Source organism: Microcaecilia unicolor, chromosome 9, assembly GCF_901765095.1.
Source record: "Microcaecilia unicolor chromosome 9, aMicUni1.1, whole genome shotgun sequence".
NCBI classification, from domain to species: Eukaryota; Metazoa; Chordata; class Amphibia; order Gymnophiona; family Siphonopidae; genus Microcaecilia; species Microcaecilia unicolor.
In genome coordinates this window covers 108486717-108507911 of record NC_044039.1, presented here as the reverse complement: position 1 = coordinate 108507911, position 21195 = coordinate 108486717, and the positions used below count along the sequence as shown (strand labels likewise).

The window sequence follows — 21195 nt, the reverse complement described above, 5'->3', positions numbered from 1 at the left end:
AATATATAAGCTGGCGCATATCTTTGTACTATTTCATAAATATACCAGCAAATTAAAAAATTATTCTACCTTCTATTCTCAGCCATTGAAGTTGAACGTAACAGGATGAAACACTATCAAATTTTTTTTAAGAACATATTAACCGTATCACGGTGTTTTGTATGGCCTGCAGTTTTCACAATACATTTCTTGTACTCCAACTTACCCAAAATTAAAGCTTGAACTACAAGCATAAACTTATCTCGTGAGAGTATTTCCTCATATGTCTGAGATTATGAATTATGCATTATCCAGAAGCATTTCTTAACCAAAGTTGTTATTTGGATTTCTCAGGACAAATGCTGAGAAATCTTTAGAGAGGGTTCCAATCTGCAATTTATATTTAGAGAAAAAGTACAGTAGTGTGCGGTTGTTTCCTTATGACCTATTAGTAAAACTTTTGTTTTGTCACTAGTCACTTTAAGGCAATTATTAGTCATCTAATTAGCAATCAAAACATTAGACAAAGAATGTCAACAGGAGTTGAAATTAACACTGTGATATCACCTTCATATATAAACACTCTAAAGCCTGCAGTTTCAAGTTCATATCCTAAACAAGGACATAAACACACTGAATAGAGTGGCAGAGAGGTGTGACCCCCCCCTGTGGGACTCTGAAAAATGCGTACCATTTATCTAAAGGAAAACCATTCATCTTAACCAGGTGCTTTTCAGAAAGCCTCTAAACCAGTCCAGGGCATGACTGTATTATAAGATGCTCCAAGTCATTATTGTTGTTATAATTAAACTGCTGTATAAATGTAGAAATCTTGTGGAAGGATGAAGCTAAAGAACTCTTAAATAGATATTTCATTAACGTACCTGAATATTTTTTGGCACATTTTCACCTTCCATTCCAGGAATGTGAGGTCCTGTTTGTGGCTTTGGCTCGAGCCAGAAAGATACCAGCCATCGAATGAAAATAACACGAGCATTAAGAAAAGGCTCTTTTGTACAATACACTGCTTCATTGGTTTCAGCATCCTTCTTTATCATCACATAGTGCGGCTTTGGTCTTGTCTGAGGGATCTCTGTTTCAAGTACAAAATAGAAAGTACTAACCTCAGTTTCCTATTCAACTATAGAATTTTGAGAGCTAGTAACCTCACTGGTTGTTGGCAAGTAACTGTAAATCATTATAGTACTGTAATGGCATAATTATAACACGATAAATCTCTCTATTTTCAAGTATTCGTCAGTTTCACCCAGGACCCTGACCTTCTTACATAAACCCTTATACAATGTTATTATATCAACTCCCCTAAACTGCAATGCTTCTAATTTGCTATTCTGCAGGAATTATGATCAAAACATGACATGTTTAAGGAAAACAAAAGTTCTGCCAAGTCATCATTAAGCTTAAACAAGTAGGGAAAACATGAATATCTCTGCTCATGGAATTATTTCAGACTCCATATGTATATGACAGAAGAGAAAGAAGGTGGCAGTTTTATTCATTCAGGGTGGTGGGTAGTTAGGGGGTAGCTGTGGGGATGAGGTGCTATGTATAACCATATTTAAGTTTCCATGCTGCTGAAGCTGAACATCTTTTCCCACAGAAATGCACTGAGCCATTTTGTGAGAAAACCTTCTCACTGAAATCCTCAGTCCGATCTGGCTCATTTTTGAACTTGAAATGCCTTTTCACCAGTTTCTTCCCACATGCCAAATTTGATCACATTCTTTAAAAAAATTTTCAAAAGTTCTTTTGCCCCAAAAGACAAATATCCTTGATCCTCCCTAACACACTTCCACTGGGTTGGAAAGAATAAAAACTATTCAATTCTTGTATACCGCTAATATTCCCTTTCCAGGGTTAAGTGCGGTTTACATTCTAGATGAGACAACAGCAGATAGTGTTAAATGTGAGGTATGAGAAACATTAGAGACCATTGGTGTAAAGCATGAGATTAAAAACATTAAAGGAAATGATTATGGATGAAACTAAGAAGCAGAAGTCATGATGAACTATTATGAAGCAGTCTTTGGGAATAGAAAGGACTTTAGCCTCTTCCTGAAGATGAGGTAGATGTTTACTGTTCTGATGGAAATAGGTAGAGAGTTCCCTATTTTGACTCCAAGTATGGGGAATAGAGAGCTAAAAGTCTTCTGATTTTGAATTGTCATTTTGAAATGGTGATGCTAGCATTAGTTGTTGCAGTCTGTTAGACTGGACCAGATATAGCGAAGTAGTCAGTCAGCAGTTCAGAGGTGAAGACCTGTAAGATTTGAAAAACTAAACAAGAAGCTTTGAACCTGAGTCTTTCTGCTATGGGAAGCCAGTGCAGTTTGTTTAGATGAGTTGAAACACTAGTATATCTATTCAATCTGCATATTAGTCTTGCAGCTATATTCTGTATGATTTGCAGTTTGTTTTTTTTTCTGATACTGACACTTAATACCAAGAAACAGAAAGCAGATAGGACTAACATTTAAACTAGTAGTGCAAAGACCTTTTGGTCAAAGAATGGTCTGACTAGACGTAGCTCTCTCATTTTGAATAATGTTTTCTTCCATAGCTGATTAACATGGGAAGAGGTGGTGAATGAATAATCAAGCAAGACCCCTAATACTCTGGTTTCAGATTCGAGTGTAAAGCTTTGACCATTCGACAAAGATATTGATAATGGGACCTCAATTCCCTGATTTTGGAACCACAGGACCTTGGTTCTTTGCGCAATCCATTTCAGTTTATTGGTCATAAGTAAATAAGTAATGCCACACTAGGAAAAGACTAAGGGTCCATCGAGCCCAGCATCCCGTCCATGACAGCAGCCAATCCAGGCCAAGGGCACCTGGCAAGCTTCCCAAACGTACAAACATTCTATATATGTTTTTCCTGGAATTGTGGATTTTTCCCAAGTCCATTTAGTAGTGGTTTATGGACTTGTCCTTTAGGAAACCGTCTAACCCCTTTTTAAACTCTGCTAAGCTAACCGCCTTCACCACGTTCTCCAGCAACGAATTCCAGAGTTTAATTATGCGTTGGGTGAAGAAAAATTCTCAGATTTGTTTTAAGAAGGCCACGACAAAAGCGAAAGGAAACTTAAAAAGGAGAAAAAAGAAGAATATAAGGTTTTTTGGGGGGTTTTTTTTAACTGGAAAAAGAAAAAGACGAAAGAGGCAATTAAAACAACAAAGAAAGCGCGAATAAACAGAGCTAAAACGCCAAAGTCACGCAGCCACTCTCCTCCCTGCGGAAAAAGAAAAACTGAGGCAGGAATGGACGCGCGCGGGTGGGAAGATGGCCGTGCATGCGCAGTGCAAGTCCCTCATGCTCCGGAAGCTGTCACAAAGCTTTATGGATTTTTGCTGGAAAAAATGCTCCGTTTCTGGGCCGCCATGGACGCCGACCCACATGAGAACAAGCAGCCTGCTTGTCCTCGGAGAAACCCTATACTCCCTCACTCTGTTTGAGTTCCCTAAATAATAGGCTTTGCATTCCTTCTCCTTCCATGGCCAGATTTACCACTACGAGAAATTGCCCTTTTTCGTACTGCCCCAACTCTGGAATGCTTTAGCCAAATCACTTTGCCCTGAATCCTCTTTTCCCAAATTTAAATCAGCTCGCAGAACATATAGCTATTTCAAGAAGACTATGGATTGGGGCAAGGCTGAAGGGGCTTCCAGAAGGGACTATGACTTTGCCCTCTTCCCCCATTACATTTCTTGTTTTTAGCTTCTATACCTACCTTCTCTAGTGGTTTCCCACTTTTTTCTATCCCTTTCACTTTTATTGGTGCTCTTTTCCTTTTTCTCTTTCCGTATTTTTATTTGATTGAAAACCGCTTTGCTGGACACTTATGAAGAGTGGTATGTAAAATTTTAATAAACCATAAATCAATATTTATGCCTGATCCTGAGCAGGCATAAATGTCAGTGGCCGCATCCTAGACACTATTTCTGCATGAATTCTTTTACTGGGCGAACAGAGAATTGGATTGAGGACGTACACTGGATGTAATCTAACTGGATTTTAGCAAAGTCTTTGACACTGTTCCTCATAGGAGGATCTTGAATAAACTGAGAGGCTGAAGTTAGGACCCAAAGTGGTGAACTGGATTAGGAACTGGTTGACAGATGCCAGAGGGTGGTGGTCAATGAAATTCAATCGAAGGAAGGAAAGGTGAGTAGTGGAGTGCCTCAAGGATCAGTGCTAGGGCCAATTCTGTTCAATATATATTTGGCGGTTTTTTAGACTGACAGCGTTGTCCATGCTGATCAGGCTCTCGGAGCAATTGAGACTCCATTCCACATCAAAGGGGCTACACTGTGACAGTACCACCTACAATTTTTTGATCAGGATTAGCTGACCCCTGAGGCAGGCGCCAGTGCGCCGAAACACGGCCCGTGTCGGGTCTGTCAATTAATAAACAAGAGACTTTGATCATCTCAATCCTGAAGGCCCAGTGTTGCTTTTTTGTTTTTGTATTATTTTGTATGCTGTTTTACCCTCTCTTTTGTGTCTGTCAATATATTTGTGAGCAACATTGCCGAAGGGTTAAAAGGTACGGTAAGGTTTGCATTTTGCAGATGATACTAAAATTTGTAATAGAATGGACACTACGGAGGGAGCAGAAAACATGAAAAGAATCTGCAAAAGTTAAAAGAATGGTCTAATGTTTGGAATTCAATATTTAACAAAAAAAAGTGCAGAGTGATGCATTTGGAGAGCAGAAATCCAAGGGAGCCATATGTCCTAGGAGGTGACAGGCTGATATGCACAGACAGAGGGACTTCAGGGTGATGGTGTCCGAGGATCAGAAAGTGGTGAAACAGTGTGACAAGATGGTGGCCATAGCCAGAAAGATACTAGGCTGCATAAAGAGGCATAACCAGCAGAAGAAAGGTGATGTTGATGCCCCTCTACAAGTCATTGGTGAGGCCCCACCTGGTATATTGTGTTCACTTTTAGAGGCTGCACCTTGCTACGGATGTAAAAAGACTTCAAGCAGTCCAGAGGAAGGTGACAAATATGTTATGGAGATTGCATCAAAAGACGTATGAGAAAAGACTGGAAGACTTTAATATGTATACCCTAGAGCGGTTCTCAACTGATGTGTCGCGACACACGTGTGTCACAGGGCCAGCACACAAAAAACAACAGCTGCAGTGGCGTGCCGTGCAGTCACTTTTTTTTTCTCTCTCTCATGTTACCTGCCCGCATGAGTCCAGCATCTTTTCCTTCGTCCTCTCTCAGCCCTCCTCTCACCTCTAGCTCCTTCAAATCTTCTCTTTGCCAACAGCAATAGCAACAACTCGATGCCCAGGCGACCTGGAGCTTTTCCTCAGCCATGTTCCACCCCTGATGCAACTTCCTGTTTATGTGCAGAGCCTGGCAGAGGAAAGGCTCTGGGTTGGCCAGGGCAGCAAGTTATTGCTGCCACCGTTGTTGCCAAGAAAGAGGAAAAGATTTGAAAGAGCTGGAGGTGAGAGGAGGGAGGCTGACGGAGGATGAAGGAAGAGGTGCTGGACTGAGGGGAAGTAGAGACTGAGGAAGAGGTAAAAGATGGGGGAGCAGAGTGAGAGGGGCAAAGGAAGAATTGCTGGACTTAAGGGAGAGCAGAGGGAGAGGTGTTGGACTCAGAGGATGCAGAGGAAAAGGTACTGGACTGAAGGGGAACAGAGGCTGAGGAAGAGATGCTGGACTGAAGGGTAGCAGAGGCTGAGGAAGAGATGCTGGACTGAAGGGTAGCAGAGGCTGAGGAAGAGATGCTGGACTGAAGGGTAGCAGAGGCTGAGGAAGAGATGCTGGACTGAAGGGTAGCAGAGGCTGAGGAAGAGATGCTGGACTAAAGGGGAGCAGAGGCTGAGGAAGAGATGCTGGACTAAAGGGGAGCAGAGGCTGAGGAAGAGATGCTGGACTAAAGGGGAGCAGAGGCTGAGGAAGAGATGCTGGACTAAAGGGGAGCAGAGGCTGAGGAAGAGATGTTGGACTGAAGGGGAGCAGAGGCTGAGGAAGAGATGTTGGACTGAAGGGAAGCAGAGGCTGAGGAAGAGATGTTGGACTGAAGGGAAGCAGAGGCTAAGGAAGTGTTGGACTGAAAGGAAGCAGAGGCTAAGGAAGAGATGATGGACTGAAGGGAAGCAGAGGCTGAAGAAGAGATAAGTATTGCCATACTGGGGACAGACCAAAGGTCCATCAAGCCCAGCATCCTGTTTCCAACAGTGGCCAATCCAGATCACAAATACCTGGCAAGATCCCAAAAAAAGTACAAAACATTTTATGCTGCCTAGCCCAGAAATATTTTCACCAAGTCCAATTTCATAATGGTCTATGGACTTTTCCTTTAGGAAGCCGTCCAAACCTTTTTAAAACTCTGCTAAGGCTAAGCTAACCGCCTTTACCACATTTTCTGGCAACAGATTCCAGAGTTGAATTATAAGTTGAGTGAAGAAAAAATTTTTCTGATTTGTTTTAAACTTACTACATATGCCCCCTAGTCCTAGTATTTTTGGAAAGTGTAAACAGAAGCTTCACGTCTACCTATTCCATTCCACTCATTATTTTATAGACCTCTACCCTCAGCAATCTTTTCTCAAAGCTGAAGAGCACCAGCCGCTTTAGCTTTTCCTCATAGGGAAGTTGTCCCATCCCACTTATCATTTTCGTCACCCTTCTCTGCACATTTTCTGATTCCACTATATCTTTTTTGAGATAAGACGACCAGAACTGAACACAATATTCAAGCTGCGGTCGCACCATGGAGCAATACAAAGGCATTATAACGTCCTGAAGGAGAGCAGAGGCTGAGGAAGAGGTGCTGGACTGAGGGGGAGCAGAGGCTGAGGAAAAGGTGATGGATGGGGGTACAGAGAGAAATGTGCTGGACTTGTGGAGGGAGGGGGCAGGAAGAGAGGGTAAAAATGTAGGACTATGGGAGGTAGAGAGAGGGGAAGCTACCAGACTATGGGGGGTGGGGGAGAGAGTCAGTAAGAGATTGGGGTGTAGAGGAGAGAGGCAGGGAGATGCTGGACCACAAAATGTAGAAAATAGAGAAGAGAAGGGGTGGGAACAAGGAGATGGTGGACTACAAATGTGGATGGAGACTCTCTTTCTCCACCCACAATTGTACACCAAGAGAGGAGATGCTGGGCTACAAGGGTGCAAGAAGGGAGAGGGAAGGTACTGAGCATGGTGGAGCCATGTGGGAGAGACCATGGGAGTGGTCAAGGAGATAAGCAAGAGGAAGATGACGGTAGAAGTGTAGTAATGGGGGGTGGGTGAAAGAGAAGGGAATAGAAGGCAAGGGAAGGAGTGAGACAGGAGAGCTGGGGGGTGAAAGGAGGAGACGTAAGTTGAAAAGTAGATAGAAGACCGAAGAGTGAGAATGTGAAATCTAAGTGGGCAAGCAGAAGAGCAAGAGAGAGGGGGGACATACATCAGAGATGGATGTATTGAGGGAATGGAAGAAGATAGGAGGAAAGTGGAAAAAGTACAAATGGACAACACCCATGGAAACAGCGCAGAAGACAGGAAAGCAGAAAAAAGAAACAGACAATATGCTTGGAAAAATAAAATGCCCAGAAAACTAAGATAGAAATAAAAAGTATTTTATTTTGAATTTAATAGGTGGAATGTGCTAGCTTTGGGAAATGTGCATCATGGATATCTTTGTATTTTGTTCGATACAAGGGGGAATGTATTTGTTTTTATTTCTCCCATGTTGTTCACAGTTCAATTGTTCTCTTTATATTCTAATTTGTGATCCCTTGTTCTGTATTTGGTGAGGGTCTGTGTTTTGTGTGTGACTGAGGTGCAGTATTCCATTTGCATCTGTGTTGAAATCTATAGCAGTCCCACTTATTGTGTTTTATCAGGAGTAAGTTTCAAGTTTATTGCACACAATATACCACTAAGGAGAAGGACTATCAGAGTGGTTTACAATTTCAAATAAAAGAAGAAAAAGAAAGAATTACAATAATGGAGAGGAAAGAAACAGATTAGATGTCAGTACTGTCATAAATCAGGCCATCTCTCCCCCATCAGGCTGCAACCAACACCCAAGTCCCAAATGCTTTACATTATAGGTAGGTTCTAAGTTTAACCTTAAAATTGACAAGATTGTGTCAAACACAAATCCAGGGGGAGGGAGTTCCATAGGGTGGGTCCCTGCACACTAAACAGCTTCTAATAGTGGAAAAGCAAGTGATAAAAAACGGAGGTATCTGAAGCAGCTGAGACGAACGAAGTGTCCGCACTGGAGTATAGGGCAATAAAAAATCAGGTAAACTACACTGGCGTTCTATAAGAGAGAGCCTTAAATATCAATAGCAACAACTTATATGTCACTCTATAGGAAACAGGAAGCCAATGCTCATCCCGTAGGAAAGGAGTGATATGCTAAGTTCTGGCAATTCCTTTAAGTAGACTCACAGCCACATTTTACACCAATTACAAACATCTGTCGTTTAGTAACATTGCACAGGACAGCGTTATAATAGTTCAGTGTAGAAAGGACCACGGCATCCACAAGTACTCTGAGTCAGTAAACAGATGACGGACAAAATACAGCTTCCTCAGTTTGAAAAAACTGAGTAGGGTGTACTGGTATTCAAGGGTCCCATGTAATATTTGTAGTGCTGCTTATTCTTTGGTAGGGTTCATGTTTGAATCATAGGAATTAGTTGTATGATTAGTACTAACTCGTTTTGCTACATCTATGCTGAGTTAGGAGCTTTTCAGGTTTTGTATTAGATCACAATGTGCCTGATAGTGGAGAGATTTATATTGCTGGTGGCTATTACTCAAGTGACATGAGAATCAGATTTTTTTTTTTTTTTTTTAGTATGGTAACTTCTATGGAGAAAATAAGTGAATTGAGGATGCAGAAATGTTTACATTTGTTTCACTATACCTGCCACACTGTATCAGACCAAAGGTCCATGAGGGTCATGTATGCTGTATGTCACCTATGTAAGCATCGTCTAACAAGTATGTCCTAATTGAAAATAGGTTGAGAACCACTGTCCTAGAGGAAAGGAGGGACAAGGGAGATATGACAGAGATGTTTAAATACTTGAAAGTCATTAATATAGAAAGAAATTTTTTCCAGAGAAGGGGAAATGGTAAAACAGTAAAACTAGAGGACATGAATTGAGGTTGTGGGGTGGTAGACTTAGGATCAGGAAATTCTTTTTCACAGAGAGGGTGGTTGATGCCTGGAATGCCCTCCCAAAGGAGGTGGCAGAGACAAAAACGGTGACAGAATTCAAAAAGGTGTGGGATAAATACATGCGTGTGGGTGTGTCGCGTGGCGCTTACATGGTGACTCCGGCTGTGAAGAACTAAGGCTGGTGACAGGCAGACTTGTACAGTCTGTGTCCCATACATGGTAATCTGATTTAGAATGGGCTGTAAAGAGCTTCGACAGCAACTTCAGTAGCTGGAATGCAAGGACAGCGTTGGACAGACTTTTACCATCAGTGTCCCACAAATGACAAAGACGGTTTTGGATAGGCTGGCATGGGCTTCAACAGCAACGCCAGTAGCAGTGGCGTAGCCAGAAGGCAAATTTTGGGTGGGCCAGTGGGTAGGTTGGGTGGGTACGCATGTCCTCTTCCCCTACCCACCCCCCTCCCCAACTTTAACAATTAAATACCTTAGCTAGCAAAGAAGACATTCAGCAGAAGACATTCACAACAGCTCTCCTCCAGATCTTTCTGCCCCCTGCAACAGCTCCCTTCCCTGCAACACCGCCAGCTCTGGATCACCCAAACATCTGTGTGTATGACGAGATCTAAGCTTGACATGAACAACTTGGAGGGACAAAATCTACTCCTACGCTCAACCTAAAAGCCCACCCGAGATTTCAGGTCAAAAGCAGCCCCTAGCTAAAAGAAAGGTTCCACTGAATAGTTCCCCCACATTTTCAAACATTCATTTTCCTGTCAATCGAGGAGGGGGATATGACCAGCGGAATTTTCAGCCCATCTAAAAAGATCAGAGGGACAGCGTTCACCTCCCATCGGAGGTGTGTGTAGGAGGAGGAGGGAAACAATCGGAGAAAAGCGCACTTGGACTGGGTAATGTGAAACCACCATCACAACTTCTTAGGAGATAAACGGCCAACTTTCTCCACTGTTATTAAATTTCTTCTTCAGTGGACAGGGCAACATAAGAGAAAGACAGGCTTGCATTTCAAATTAGGGAGGGGGAGGGTCTGAGCATTACTCCTCCAACCCAGGGAATGCGGCTCTCTCCAGCTTCACTGTTTCACACTACAGAAAGTGTCAAAACAGCACACAATCAGTGCTAATATTTACACCAGAAAAGGTTAAAGAAACAACCCTACATTACAAAGTAGCTGTTGGAAGGGTCAGCACCGCAATCTAGCAAAGCCAGACATCGTTGCCGGGCACTGAACGGTGCAGGAATCAGAAGGACATTGTGCAGGTGCCCAAAAACTCATCTATTCTGCAGGCAGCCACCATGTCAACTTCAAAAGCAGCACGACACCTCCCAGCCACATACACGTTAACAGCTCTGCAGGATCCTGACCTTATTATGGAAACAGGAAGTTTGTGTTCTAAGGGGCGGGACGCTGCAGATTCGTCAGCGTGCATGTAGCTTAGGAGGTGAGGTCCCGTGCTACTGCCTGCAGGTCTTCATGATCCGGTGCAAACAGGCTCAAACACAGTGCACGCTCCACTGCAGGCAAGAAAAATTAGACAGATTAGGACAGAGGGCTGCTGTTATTCACTGCCGCTGTGCCAGCTGATTGGAGGGTCAGAAAGAATGGGTGGGCCTGAGCTGTGATTGGATGGGCCTGGGCCCATCCAGGCCCACCCATAGCTACGCCCCTGGCCAGTAGTTAAAACGTAAGGACTGTGCCGGGCAGACATTTATGGTCTATGTCCCAGAAATGCCAAAGAAAGACCATGAGCGAGTATTTCATATCACATTCATTGCTGGTTTAATCATGAATTGATAATGTGTGTGACTGCTGGGCAAACTGAATAGACCATTCAGGTCTTTATCTGCTGTCATTTACTATGTTACTATGTATGTGTCTATATGAAATAAGCACTTTTCAGTTAACTGTACTAGTCTTTCTGTTCATTCTTTGCTTGTAATTTGTATGAGGCTTGTTCCTTGCCTTCTTTTGATTGAAAATTTTTGGGAACATCCTCTTTGCATTTGTTGTTAACTGTTCCTCAGCTAAATAAAGATACTTAAAAAAAAAAAAAAAAACCACCACCTTCCTACCCTATCTAGGCACCCTGTTACAAAATTACCCTCAAAGTGCCAAAACTAGGGCTGTAGCTAAACAAAACCTTAATTAAAATACAGAAAAAAATAATTTCAGATAGCAAAAAGACAGCCCTAGATTACAAAATAGTACTTACCAAGAACAGGATTATACAAGCTAGTCTCTTTGCTGAAGGCAGGAAAAATATAAGGCAAGTAATATTTCTTAAAATATGAAAACAAAAATGAGAATCCTTTTTCTTGGTTTTCCTTGTTCCTCCATTCTAAACTTCTTACCTGAAAAGAAAGTTAAGATTAAAACAGAAACTAAAGACGACACCTTTGTTACTGCTTGCAAGTAGTTTTCCAGAGCTCTGCCTCCATCAGGTAAGTGCAGAATGAGCTACAATGAAATTTCCCAAATATATAGCTCAGCAGCAGGTTTTACTATTGATGTTAGAAAATAAGGCATAATTTGCATATGTTTTACATTTCTCAATATGCACAAAACTGACTTTACTGAAAAAACTATGTATTTTAAAAAATATATTTTGGAAACCAACCTTTTCAAAAAGGCTTACCCCACGACCCACCGTAAATCCCCACACCCAGCAACACAGCAAAACCAATGACTGTACTGGACAACATACAATCTTCACTCCCTTGACCCTCATAGTGCCTGTTACACATCTACCTCATTCGACCACAATATAACCTTGTATTTATCAACCAACTTGGTGAACGCCTTGACGGTAAGCCACATTGAGCCTGCAAATAAGTGGGAAAATGTGGGGTACAAATGTAACAAATAAATTAATTAATTGAATTTTACAAACTTTGTGCACCTTCATTGCTACTTTTATTCTTCTCTCATTGATTTGTTTCTCTGATATACCTCTGTTTTGTTTCTCTTTCACACTATTTCTTTCCTCTTCCCTCATCTTACCCTCCCCTTTCATTAAAATGCTTTCTCCTTCCACAGATGCTTTTTGTCTCCTGTCTGCCTCCTCAGTCTCTCTCTCTCTCTCTCAATCCTTCCTATAGGTGGTTTGTCCCTTCCTCTATGTCTCATGTTTGCTGCCTCATTTTTTCCCTCCCTTCTCCTAATGCTATTAACTTCTCCTGAACCAATAGAGCAGTTCCTGGGGGGGGGGGGGGGCGGTGGGTGCGGTCCACCCCGGGTGCACGCTGCTGGGGGGGTGCCGCATGCGCCTGTCCTCCGTTCGTTCCATGCTTCTTCTCTGCCCCGGAACAGGTTACTTCCTGTTCCAGGGCAGAGAAGCATGGAACGGAGGACAGGTGCGCGCGGCACCCCCCCCACCCCCAGCGGCGTGCACTGGGGGGAGGGGGTTCGCGCTGCATCCGGGGGGGGGGGGGGCGCTGCACCCACTGGTGGGGCACATCGGCCATCCGCCATGGGTGTCCGCCCCCCTAGCAACGCCACTGCAATAGAGGCTTCCTTAGTGTCCCTCCGAACTGGCCCAGAATGTGACTGATGGGTTGTGCATGCCTTCCAGCAGGTGGAGACTGAAAACTCCAACTCTACAGAGAGCCAATAAGAGCCCTGGCTAACTGTAACTAGACTCTATCAGCCTCCAGCAGGTGGAAGATGGTGAGCCCTTTAGTCTCTTCTCTTTTTCCTTTTTTATTTTATAATATTAATTATATTCTATTACTAGGAGAAGTGTAGGATTTGTTAGACAGTGTTATAGGTTCTGTGTGTCTGTTAGCCTTGTGATTTTGTGCACCGGTGTCTCTTGCATGGAGGCTGAGGCCCACGGGGGGTCTCTCTAAACCTCGGGGGGGTCTCTCTAAACCTGGGTGGCCATGTCCCTCCCCCCTCCCTCCCATTTTCTCCCCTATTCGATGGGAGTAGTAGTGCTCTTGCAGCTTTCCCCCACCTCTATGGGGGAAGAGTGTCTTGAGGTCTGGGAGAGACGCTGCGTTGAAAAAAAAAAACTGCAATTGAATGTGAATGAGCAAAGCAGCTCCCATTCGGCCTGTGCTGCAGCACTGTTGTAGTTCTGTTTGAGATCAGGGTTCCTTTTTGGAAAAAAAAAAAAAAAAAAGCAGGCTTCGGGCCAGTCACTTCGGGGCTCCACAGCACAGCCGTCATGGCAGAGAAAATCTGCCACTGTGCAGTCTGTCAGCAGCGGGGCCTAGGGGCAAGCAGTGTGTGTAAATATTGCACAGCTGTGGAGTTCCCGTCAGACGTCAGCCCTTTGCGTCCTGCTCCCTCTTCAGCGCCCGTGATGCTGCAAGATTCCAGGGCCGGTACAGTTAAGGCGCCAGCTCCCGTTTTGGCAGGAAACACTGCCATTTTGCCTACTTAGTCTATGCTGGACGAGCAGTCTGTTTCTCAGCCACTTCAGGCGTCGGAGCCATCAGGGTTAGCTCCATCAAGGCAAACAGGGCTGCTGCGGGGGGGGGGGGGGGGGGGGGCCGTCCCTCTGGAGTTTGTCCTGCAAATATACAATGTGTTCTTGTTACAGACATCAGGTTCACCTTTAGGAGAGTGTTCAGATGGACAGGTGGTCTCAGCTAAGCATCCATGGGCATCCTGGGATCTACAGGAAAATCTGGTATCAGAGCCGGATCAGGAGATGCCTTCTCTGGGGAGTGCTGGCTATTTAGAGGAAGGTTTGATTTTTTAGGACCCCAGTCTGGAGGATTCAGGTATTCAGTTTTCATTACCAGGTGAGGATCTTCAGTGGTCAGAATTTTTCACAAGGAGGATTTGCAGGAGCTTATTTCTTTGGTTTCCTCTACCTTGCTTTTTGAGGAAGAGGTTCCCACGGCCGTGGAAGGATGTAAGGTGGATCTTCTGGTGAAGAGCATTAGAAAGCCAGGTAAGACTTCCCCTATGCACCAGGATATCAGGGATATTATTCAGGAACAGTGGGATGTGCCGGATTCTCCTTTCTGGCTCTCTAGGTCTATGGTTCCGGATTCGGACAAGGTCCTTCTCAAGCCACCAGTGGTGGATGCAGTGGTCTCTGCCATTACTAAAAGGAATACAGTTCCTGTAGATGGAGGCATGGCTCTTAAGGATGTTCAGGATAGAAGTATGAAGCCTCTACTAGCTTTAGCAGTTCAGGCAGCTATCTGTGGTTCTTTGGTAGCCCAAGGTTGATTATGCTGGTCTGAGAAAGATTTGGATAGAACTTTGGATGATTTGGCTTTGATAGATGCCAAGGTGGTAAGATTAAGATGGGTTACGCCTTCTTGGTGGATACTTTGTATGATTTCCCAAGAGTGTCTTCTAAGCCCACGGCCTTGAGTGTGAATGCAAGGCGCTCGCTGTGGCTACAGGGTTGGTTCACAGACGCAGCTCCTAAGTCTAAGTTGAGTAAGTTCCCATTTCAGGGGTCCTATCTCTTTGGACAGCAGTTAGATAAGTTGGTCCGCAGTCTGGGGGATACTAAAGTGCTTAGACTTCCTGGGGACAGGACTTGGGCATCAAGTCATGGCCCACTGGCAGGTTGAGGTCGGGGTTGGGACTCACTGATATAGGCCAGGTAAAGTGGCTCCAGTTCAGTGGTCTCATTTCTTTCAGAGAAGTCAGTCCTTTCGAGGGGCTCGCACAGATGGCAAAGATTCAGGACAGTCTTTCCCATCCACAGCCCTTCCTGCCCAATAATGGTTTGCAGGTCCAGCTTCTGATTCCTGTGGGAGCTCAGTTAACACAGTTCTATTGGAGGTAGGCCCAAATTACCTCAGATCAGTGGGTGCTAGAGGTTATTTGAGAAGGGTATGCCTTAGAATTTGCGTAGCATCTTCTAGATGCCTTTCTGGAGTCCCCCTGTTGGTCTCGTCTCAAGGCGGGCGCGATTCAGGATACTCTAAAGAGGCTTTTGGAGCTACAAGCTATTTATCCGGTTCCTTCCTCAGAGATCAGACAGGGTCACTATTCCATTTACTTTCCCGTTCCAAAGAAAGAGGGATCTTTCCATCCAATTCTGGACCTCAAAGCTGTCAATCGGACCCTCAGGTTCTCCAGTTTTCGTATGGAGATGCTTCGGTTGGTCATAGTGGCAGTCAGAACTGGGGAGTTTTTGACCATGCTAGACATGACAGAAGCATATTTAAACATTCCAATTTGGCCTATGCATCAGTGTTTACTTTGTTTTGCATTGTTGGGCAAATATCAGTTTCAGGCTCTTCCTTTTGGCCTCGCTACGGCTCCTCGCACATTCATAAAGACTATGGTGGTAGTAGTGGCAGCACTCAGGAAGAACAATATTTTGGTTCAACCCTACCTGGGCAATTGGCTGATCAGAGCAAAGTCGTACCAGGAGAGCCAGGTAATGGCTTGAGTGGTTCAGTTTCTACAATCCCTTGGTTGGGCGGTGAACTCTCTCAACAGCCGTCTGGTTCAGTGTCAAACCCTTGACTACCTAGGGGTATCCTTCGATACCATTCAAGGTCAAGTATTTCTTCCTGACAAGGATTCTCAAGTTCCAGGCCCAAATTCAGGTTTTTCTGTACAGGCCGGTACTGTGTGCAAGGAAGTATCTTCAAGTGTTGGGCTCTACAGTAGCAATGATAGAAGCAATGCTATGGGCCAGGGCACACATGAGATCTCTCCAGGTCTCTTCTATCCAGATGGTCTCTGCAGGAAGATTCTCTGAGGATGAAATTGCCATTGAGGGCTCCAAAGCACGACAATCTCAGGTGGTGGCTTCAGTCATCCAACCTGTCCAAGGGAATGCCTCTGGATCCGCCTCGCTGGATAGTGGTCACAACGTATGCCAGCCCCAGGGGCTGGGGAGCCCAATGCCAAGGCCAATATGCTCAGGGTCTGTGGTCTCGATCAGAGGTTTCATGTTCTATCAATCTCTTGGAGACCAGAGCATTTCGGCTGGCATTGAAGGTGTTTTGTCCCCTCCTTCTAAACAAATCAGTATGCATTCTGTCACACAATGCCACAGCAGTGGCTTATGTCAACCGTCAGGGGGGAACAAGGAGTTGCCTCTTGGAGCAAGAAGCGGTGCAGCTCATGAGTTGGGCGGAGTGTCATCTGGCCGCTCTCTCTGCATCTCAAGTGGTGGGGACGGTGAATGTTCAGACAGATTTTCTCAGCCACCAAACTCTAGACCTGGGAGAATGGTCTCTCAGGGCAAAAGCGTTTTAATCTGTCCTAGATCGCTGGGCACTTCCGGTGATGGATCTGTTTGCCTCAAATCTCAACATCAAAGTGTCTCAATAATTCAGTCAAAGAAAGGATCTCAAAGCCAAGGGCGTGGATGTTCTTCTTCAGCCTGGGCCTTTGGGACTGCTTTATGCCTTTCCCCCGTGGTCTCTTCTGGGGTGCCTAATTCAAAAGAATCAAGGCACAGGGGCTTGGTAACCTTGATAGTGCCTGATTGGCCCTGCAGGCCTTGGTATGCCGATCTCGTACATCTTCTTACCGGCCCTCCATTCAAATTGCCCGAGTTTTGCAGTCTCCTAGTCCAGGGCCCAGTGGTTCATCCAGAACCAGCTCGATTTTGTCTTACGGCTTGGCTATTGAGTGGGCTTCGATTAACAAAGAGGAGTTATTCCGCAAACATGATTGCCACAACGCTTCGGTCGCATCATCATTCCACTTCGCCAAGTTATATCAGGATGTGGCAGATTTTCGAGACATGGTGCCTAGATCACTACATTTCTCCGTTTCACGCGTCAATACCTAACATATTGGATTTTTTTTTTTTTTTTTTTTACAGTACAGCTTTGAGAAAGGCCTCGCACTGGCTTCTCTTAAGGTACAAATTGTGGTGCTTTCTTGTTTTCAGGGAGGCGTTCGGGGAACGGCCTTAGCTAGTTATCTGGATATAGCTCAATTCCTCCAAGCAGTGGGTCTCCTTCGCCCTCCTTCTAGGGCCATCTTTCCGGAATGGGATCTGAATCTGATGCTATCAGTTCTTAATAGAATGCCCTTTCAGCCTTTGGCGTCTTGCTGTCTAAAGGATTTGACACTTAAGGTGGTGTTTTTGGTGGCCACTGCCTCAGCCAGGAGCGCGTCGGAGTTGCAAGCTTTTTCTTGTGGGCCTCCATTTCTCGAGTTCTCTAAGGAGAAGGTGGTTTTCCTTCTTTCCTAAGGTCTTGTCGCAGTTTCATTTGTCACAGTCAGTAGTTTTGACTGTTCTCAGGTCTTCCTCCAGTTCAGAGGATCAGCGTCGTTTGCGATGTTTGGATGTCAGGAGAGTTCTGAAACATTATTTGAAAACTACAGAGGAATTTTGACGTACAGATCATCTATTCCTGTTAATTGGAGGATCCCAAAAGGGATTGGCGGCATCTAAACCCACCATTTCCTGGTGGCTTAAAGAGATAATTGCTTCCACTTACCTTCTCTGTGGGAAGTCCATTCCGGAGGGCGTGAAAGCCCATTCTACCAGAGGGCAAGTTGTGTCATGGGCGGAGCACTTTTTAGTGCCTCTCTTGGAGATTTGCAAGGCAGCTACATGATCCTCTTTGCATTCTTTTTCCAAGCATTACCGTTTGGATGTTCAGTGTCGTCAAGAGGCTGTTTTTGGTGCGAATGTGGCTTTGATACTTTCCATCAATCACATTCTGGGCCGGTCTGGAGGGACTCTAAGGAAGGAGAAATTAGTTCTTACCTGCTAATTTGCTTTCCTTTAGTCCCTCCGGACCGGCCCAGATCCCTCCTTTCTGTGTTTAGCGTGATGAAGATTAAATTCTGGGGGTTTGATTTGCGGTGTTCGGTAGAGCTGCTTTGCGAGCTAGCTGGTTCATTGTTAAATATACGAATAAACAAAGACAAGAAATGTGCAGCAATTATATTTACTATGACATTTAGCACCTTAAGCAAGAGGCACATGCTTGTTGATAGTATGTCCTTGGTGGCTGCTCGAGTTTCCTGGTTACATAGAATAGGTTCCTTTTTGCTTCTTCTGCTTTGGTCTAATACTGAGTCTAGTTACAGTTAGCCAGGGCTATTACTGGCTCTCTCTAGAGACAGAGTTTTCAGTTCAGTCTCCACAGGCTGGAAGGTGCACACAACCCATCAGGCACATTCTGAGCCGGTGCAGAGGGACTAAAGGAAAGCAAATTAGCAGGTAAGAACTAAATTTCTCCATCTTCTTCCTCTGCTGAATGTGGGCAGAATTACAGTTTGAGTGAGTGAAGGTTGGGTTTTGAGGCTTTTTCCCCTTTATAGTAATCATACTCTGCTGCTATACGAATGCTTTGATTTAATTGTAAGAGAAGCAAATTGCCAGTTCTAAGGAAAGGAGTTAAAAATATATTTTGAAAATCTCTCTCCTCTTAAAATTGTTTGGTACTATACATATATACAGAGTTGTAATTTGAACAGCAAGTCTTCGGTCTTGTCCTTGCAAGAAATTTTTCGGGCAGCTACTTGGGCCTCCGTACACTCCTTTTCCAAGTATTATAGAGTGGACGTAGCAACCAGATCCGATGCTTCTTTTGGAGCGGTGGTCTTGGCTAGGGGTTGACGGTGTCCCTCCCTATCTAGAGACTGCTTTGGTACATTCCACCAGTTGATGGATTCATCTGCTGCCTGCGCTAAGGAAGGTAAAATTATGTCTTACCTGATAATTTTCTTTCCTTTAACTGCAGCAGATGAACCCAGCATCCCTCCCTAGCTTACCGTCGCTTTTCTCTATTCACTCTGTGTGTTTGTTGTTCCTGTCTGTTCCAGTTTGTTTCGTTTCTTACAGTTTAGAACATGAATTTCAAAATTTAGCAAGAGTTTCAGATACAATTGGTTATACGCTTGTTCTGTTGTGGTTTCTCTCCTTTTGGTGAGGAAGGTTTCTTGTTTGCTTGTGCCTACCTTTGCTTTCTGATGAGACATATACTGGCTTACAGAGGGGCTGGTCGTCCAATACCATTCACTTAAGTTAGTGATCTCTATTTCCACCTGCTGGTAGATGGATACAACCCACCAGTTGATGGATTCATCTGCTACCTGCACTAAGGAATTAATTATTTTAATGAAAACAAAACCCAAAATTCATATATAAAAAAACATAGGTGTCCCAAATTGGCTGCCATCCATCCTGAAGGTCACATGTTAAAGGCTGGCTAGTGCATGATAGCTATGAAGCACAAATATTTTAATACAGCAACTTAGCTATTTAGAGCCCATGAACATGGGGCAATTACTGACCTACCACACAGAAGTTCAAATTTGGAAGAGCAGAAAACATTAAGGATGATTGACACACGATTACTACTACACTGCAAAGAAAATACAAACACAATTTTTTTAAATGCAATAAAAAAAATTCTACATTTCTTTGCTTCTAAAGTTTAATGCAACTATATTTATAGCAATACTCTCTAAGATGAAGAAAAGCTAAAGAAGGCTAGTAGTTTTACCATACCTGAATTACTATGTATTTCAAAAATGCTTCTAGGAAGTAGCTTGTAAGATCTTCTTGTCCTTTATCTCCTGACTGTGGAGGGACTAGCGGCATGATTTCTTCTATGGTAACTTGAGCTGACCACAAAACAGAAAGTGGATTTTATCCGTTTATACAATGAAGAATATGATCATTTTCAGGAATGAAGCATTCTTTTTTGTTCTTGCCAATAAAGCTTTCATAGCATAAAAACACCTTACTTTATTGGGAGAAAAGGGAACACATGTTTCAAATAAACTGCTGAAAATGGTCAGGGAGAGGAAGGTAAACATGTAAGCCTGATCCAGAATTTACTACAGCTGAATAGTTTATTCAAGAAAAAAAACCTGAAATTTTGCACACACTTTATTTGTAATTTGTTTGTGCAGAATTCCCCTATCATAAGGCCTGACTTGTCCTCCCAAGAATGAAATCAAACCAACATTTTCCCTCCTCAGGTTCCACTTTCCCCAGCGCTCTCTCTCAGCTTATACCTCTTCCCATCCACTGGTAGGGGTTCACCCTCCAGTTTCATCTGTCCCTTCATCAGGGTGAGTACCTCCCACTTTCTCTCCCCCTCTTCACCTATTATCTAGGAACTGTCTGCCTTCACAGTTTTTTCTCCTCACCCCTCAGCATTTACTGCACCCCTCTCCCCATTCTCTCTGCCTAACTTCTAAGCTCTGTCCTTACCCAAGATCCCCCTCCTCCCCCACCTCCCAGGCATAGGGATGGTCCATCCATTAGGCAGGACTAGGCACTCGCATAGAGCAGCAGGCCTCCATACAGCCACACAAGATAGCAAAGAAGGACAATGAGGCTTGATGTGCAACTGTGTGCATCCTCCTCTTGACCGCTGCAGGGAGAACAAATTGCTGAGTCATCCAGCCACTGCCGCTGTTCTAGTTCCACAGAATTCTCACAGGAGTAACAGTTCACATTTTTTTTTTGTCAGAAACTCAAAATACAAGTGAGATTAACCTTCTGCAGACAGTAGTGCACTGGAATACAGCATTCCTGCAAAAGACTTGCAAAAAAAAGCAGCACTAAGCAATTTTCTTGAATTGATCTTACTTTCTTGAAGATTGAGAGGAGGGTTAATGAGGTGATCCAGAGTACGAGGCCCATGTTCAAACTGTGGTGATGGGAAGCCAGGAATTAAACAAGCAAATATTGATAGCTGCTCCGGGCCACAGTTATTCTGAAGGGCTTGTAACCACAAAAGGAAGAGACGCAATCCCTCTAAACGGATCTAAATATAAAATAAAGTTTTAGGAAAAAAACAGAAGAAAGAACAAGTAACAGGGCCAAAATTTTTTTATTCAGTACACCACTGTAAAACACTAGAATCTGCTACTTTAAATTGGTGTTGGACTGGATTTTACATTACATGACTTTCCAAATGAAGCCAAGTTATAAACAAGTAGAGGTTATCTCCCTGTCCAAGTGGATTTACAATCTAGGTTGTACCTGAGGAAATGAAGGATGAAGTGCCTTGCCCAAGGTCATAAGGAAAGTCCATGGGAGAGAGGATTTAAACCCTGGCTTCCTGATTCTCAGCCTGCTGTTCTAACCACTCAGCTGCTCC

General features: G+C 44.0%; 1 protein-coding gene across 2 annotated transcripts in view; it reads right to left on the bottom strand.

Annotated features, from left to right (window-relative positions):
* RALGAPA1 (Ral GTPase activating protein catalytic alpha subunit 1) overlaps positions 1-21195 on the bottom strand; it is an 882008-nt gene that overhangs the window by 757079 nt on the left and 103734 nt on the right. For both annotated transcript variants that reach the window (XM_030214290.1, XM_030214291.1), the window contains exons 6-9: positions 20682-20859; positions 19590-19705; positions 11391-11529; positions 864-1072 (exon numbers count right to left, since the gene is read on the bottom strand). In XM_030214290.1, coding sequence (XP_030070150.1) covers positions 864-1072; positions 11391-11529; positions 19590-19705; positions 20682-20859 — 642 coding nt within the window. The remainder of the gene's footprint in view (positions 1-863; positions 1073-11390; positions 11530-19589; positions 19706-20681; positions 20860-21195) is intronic.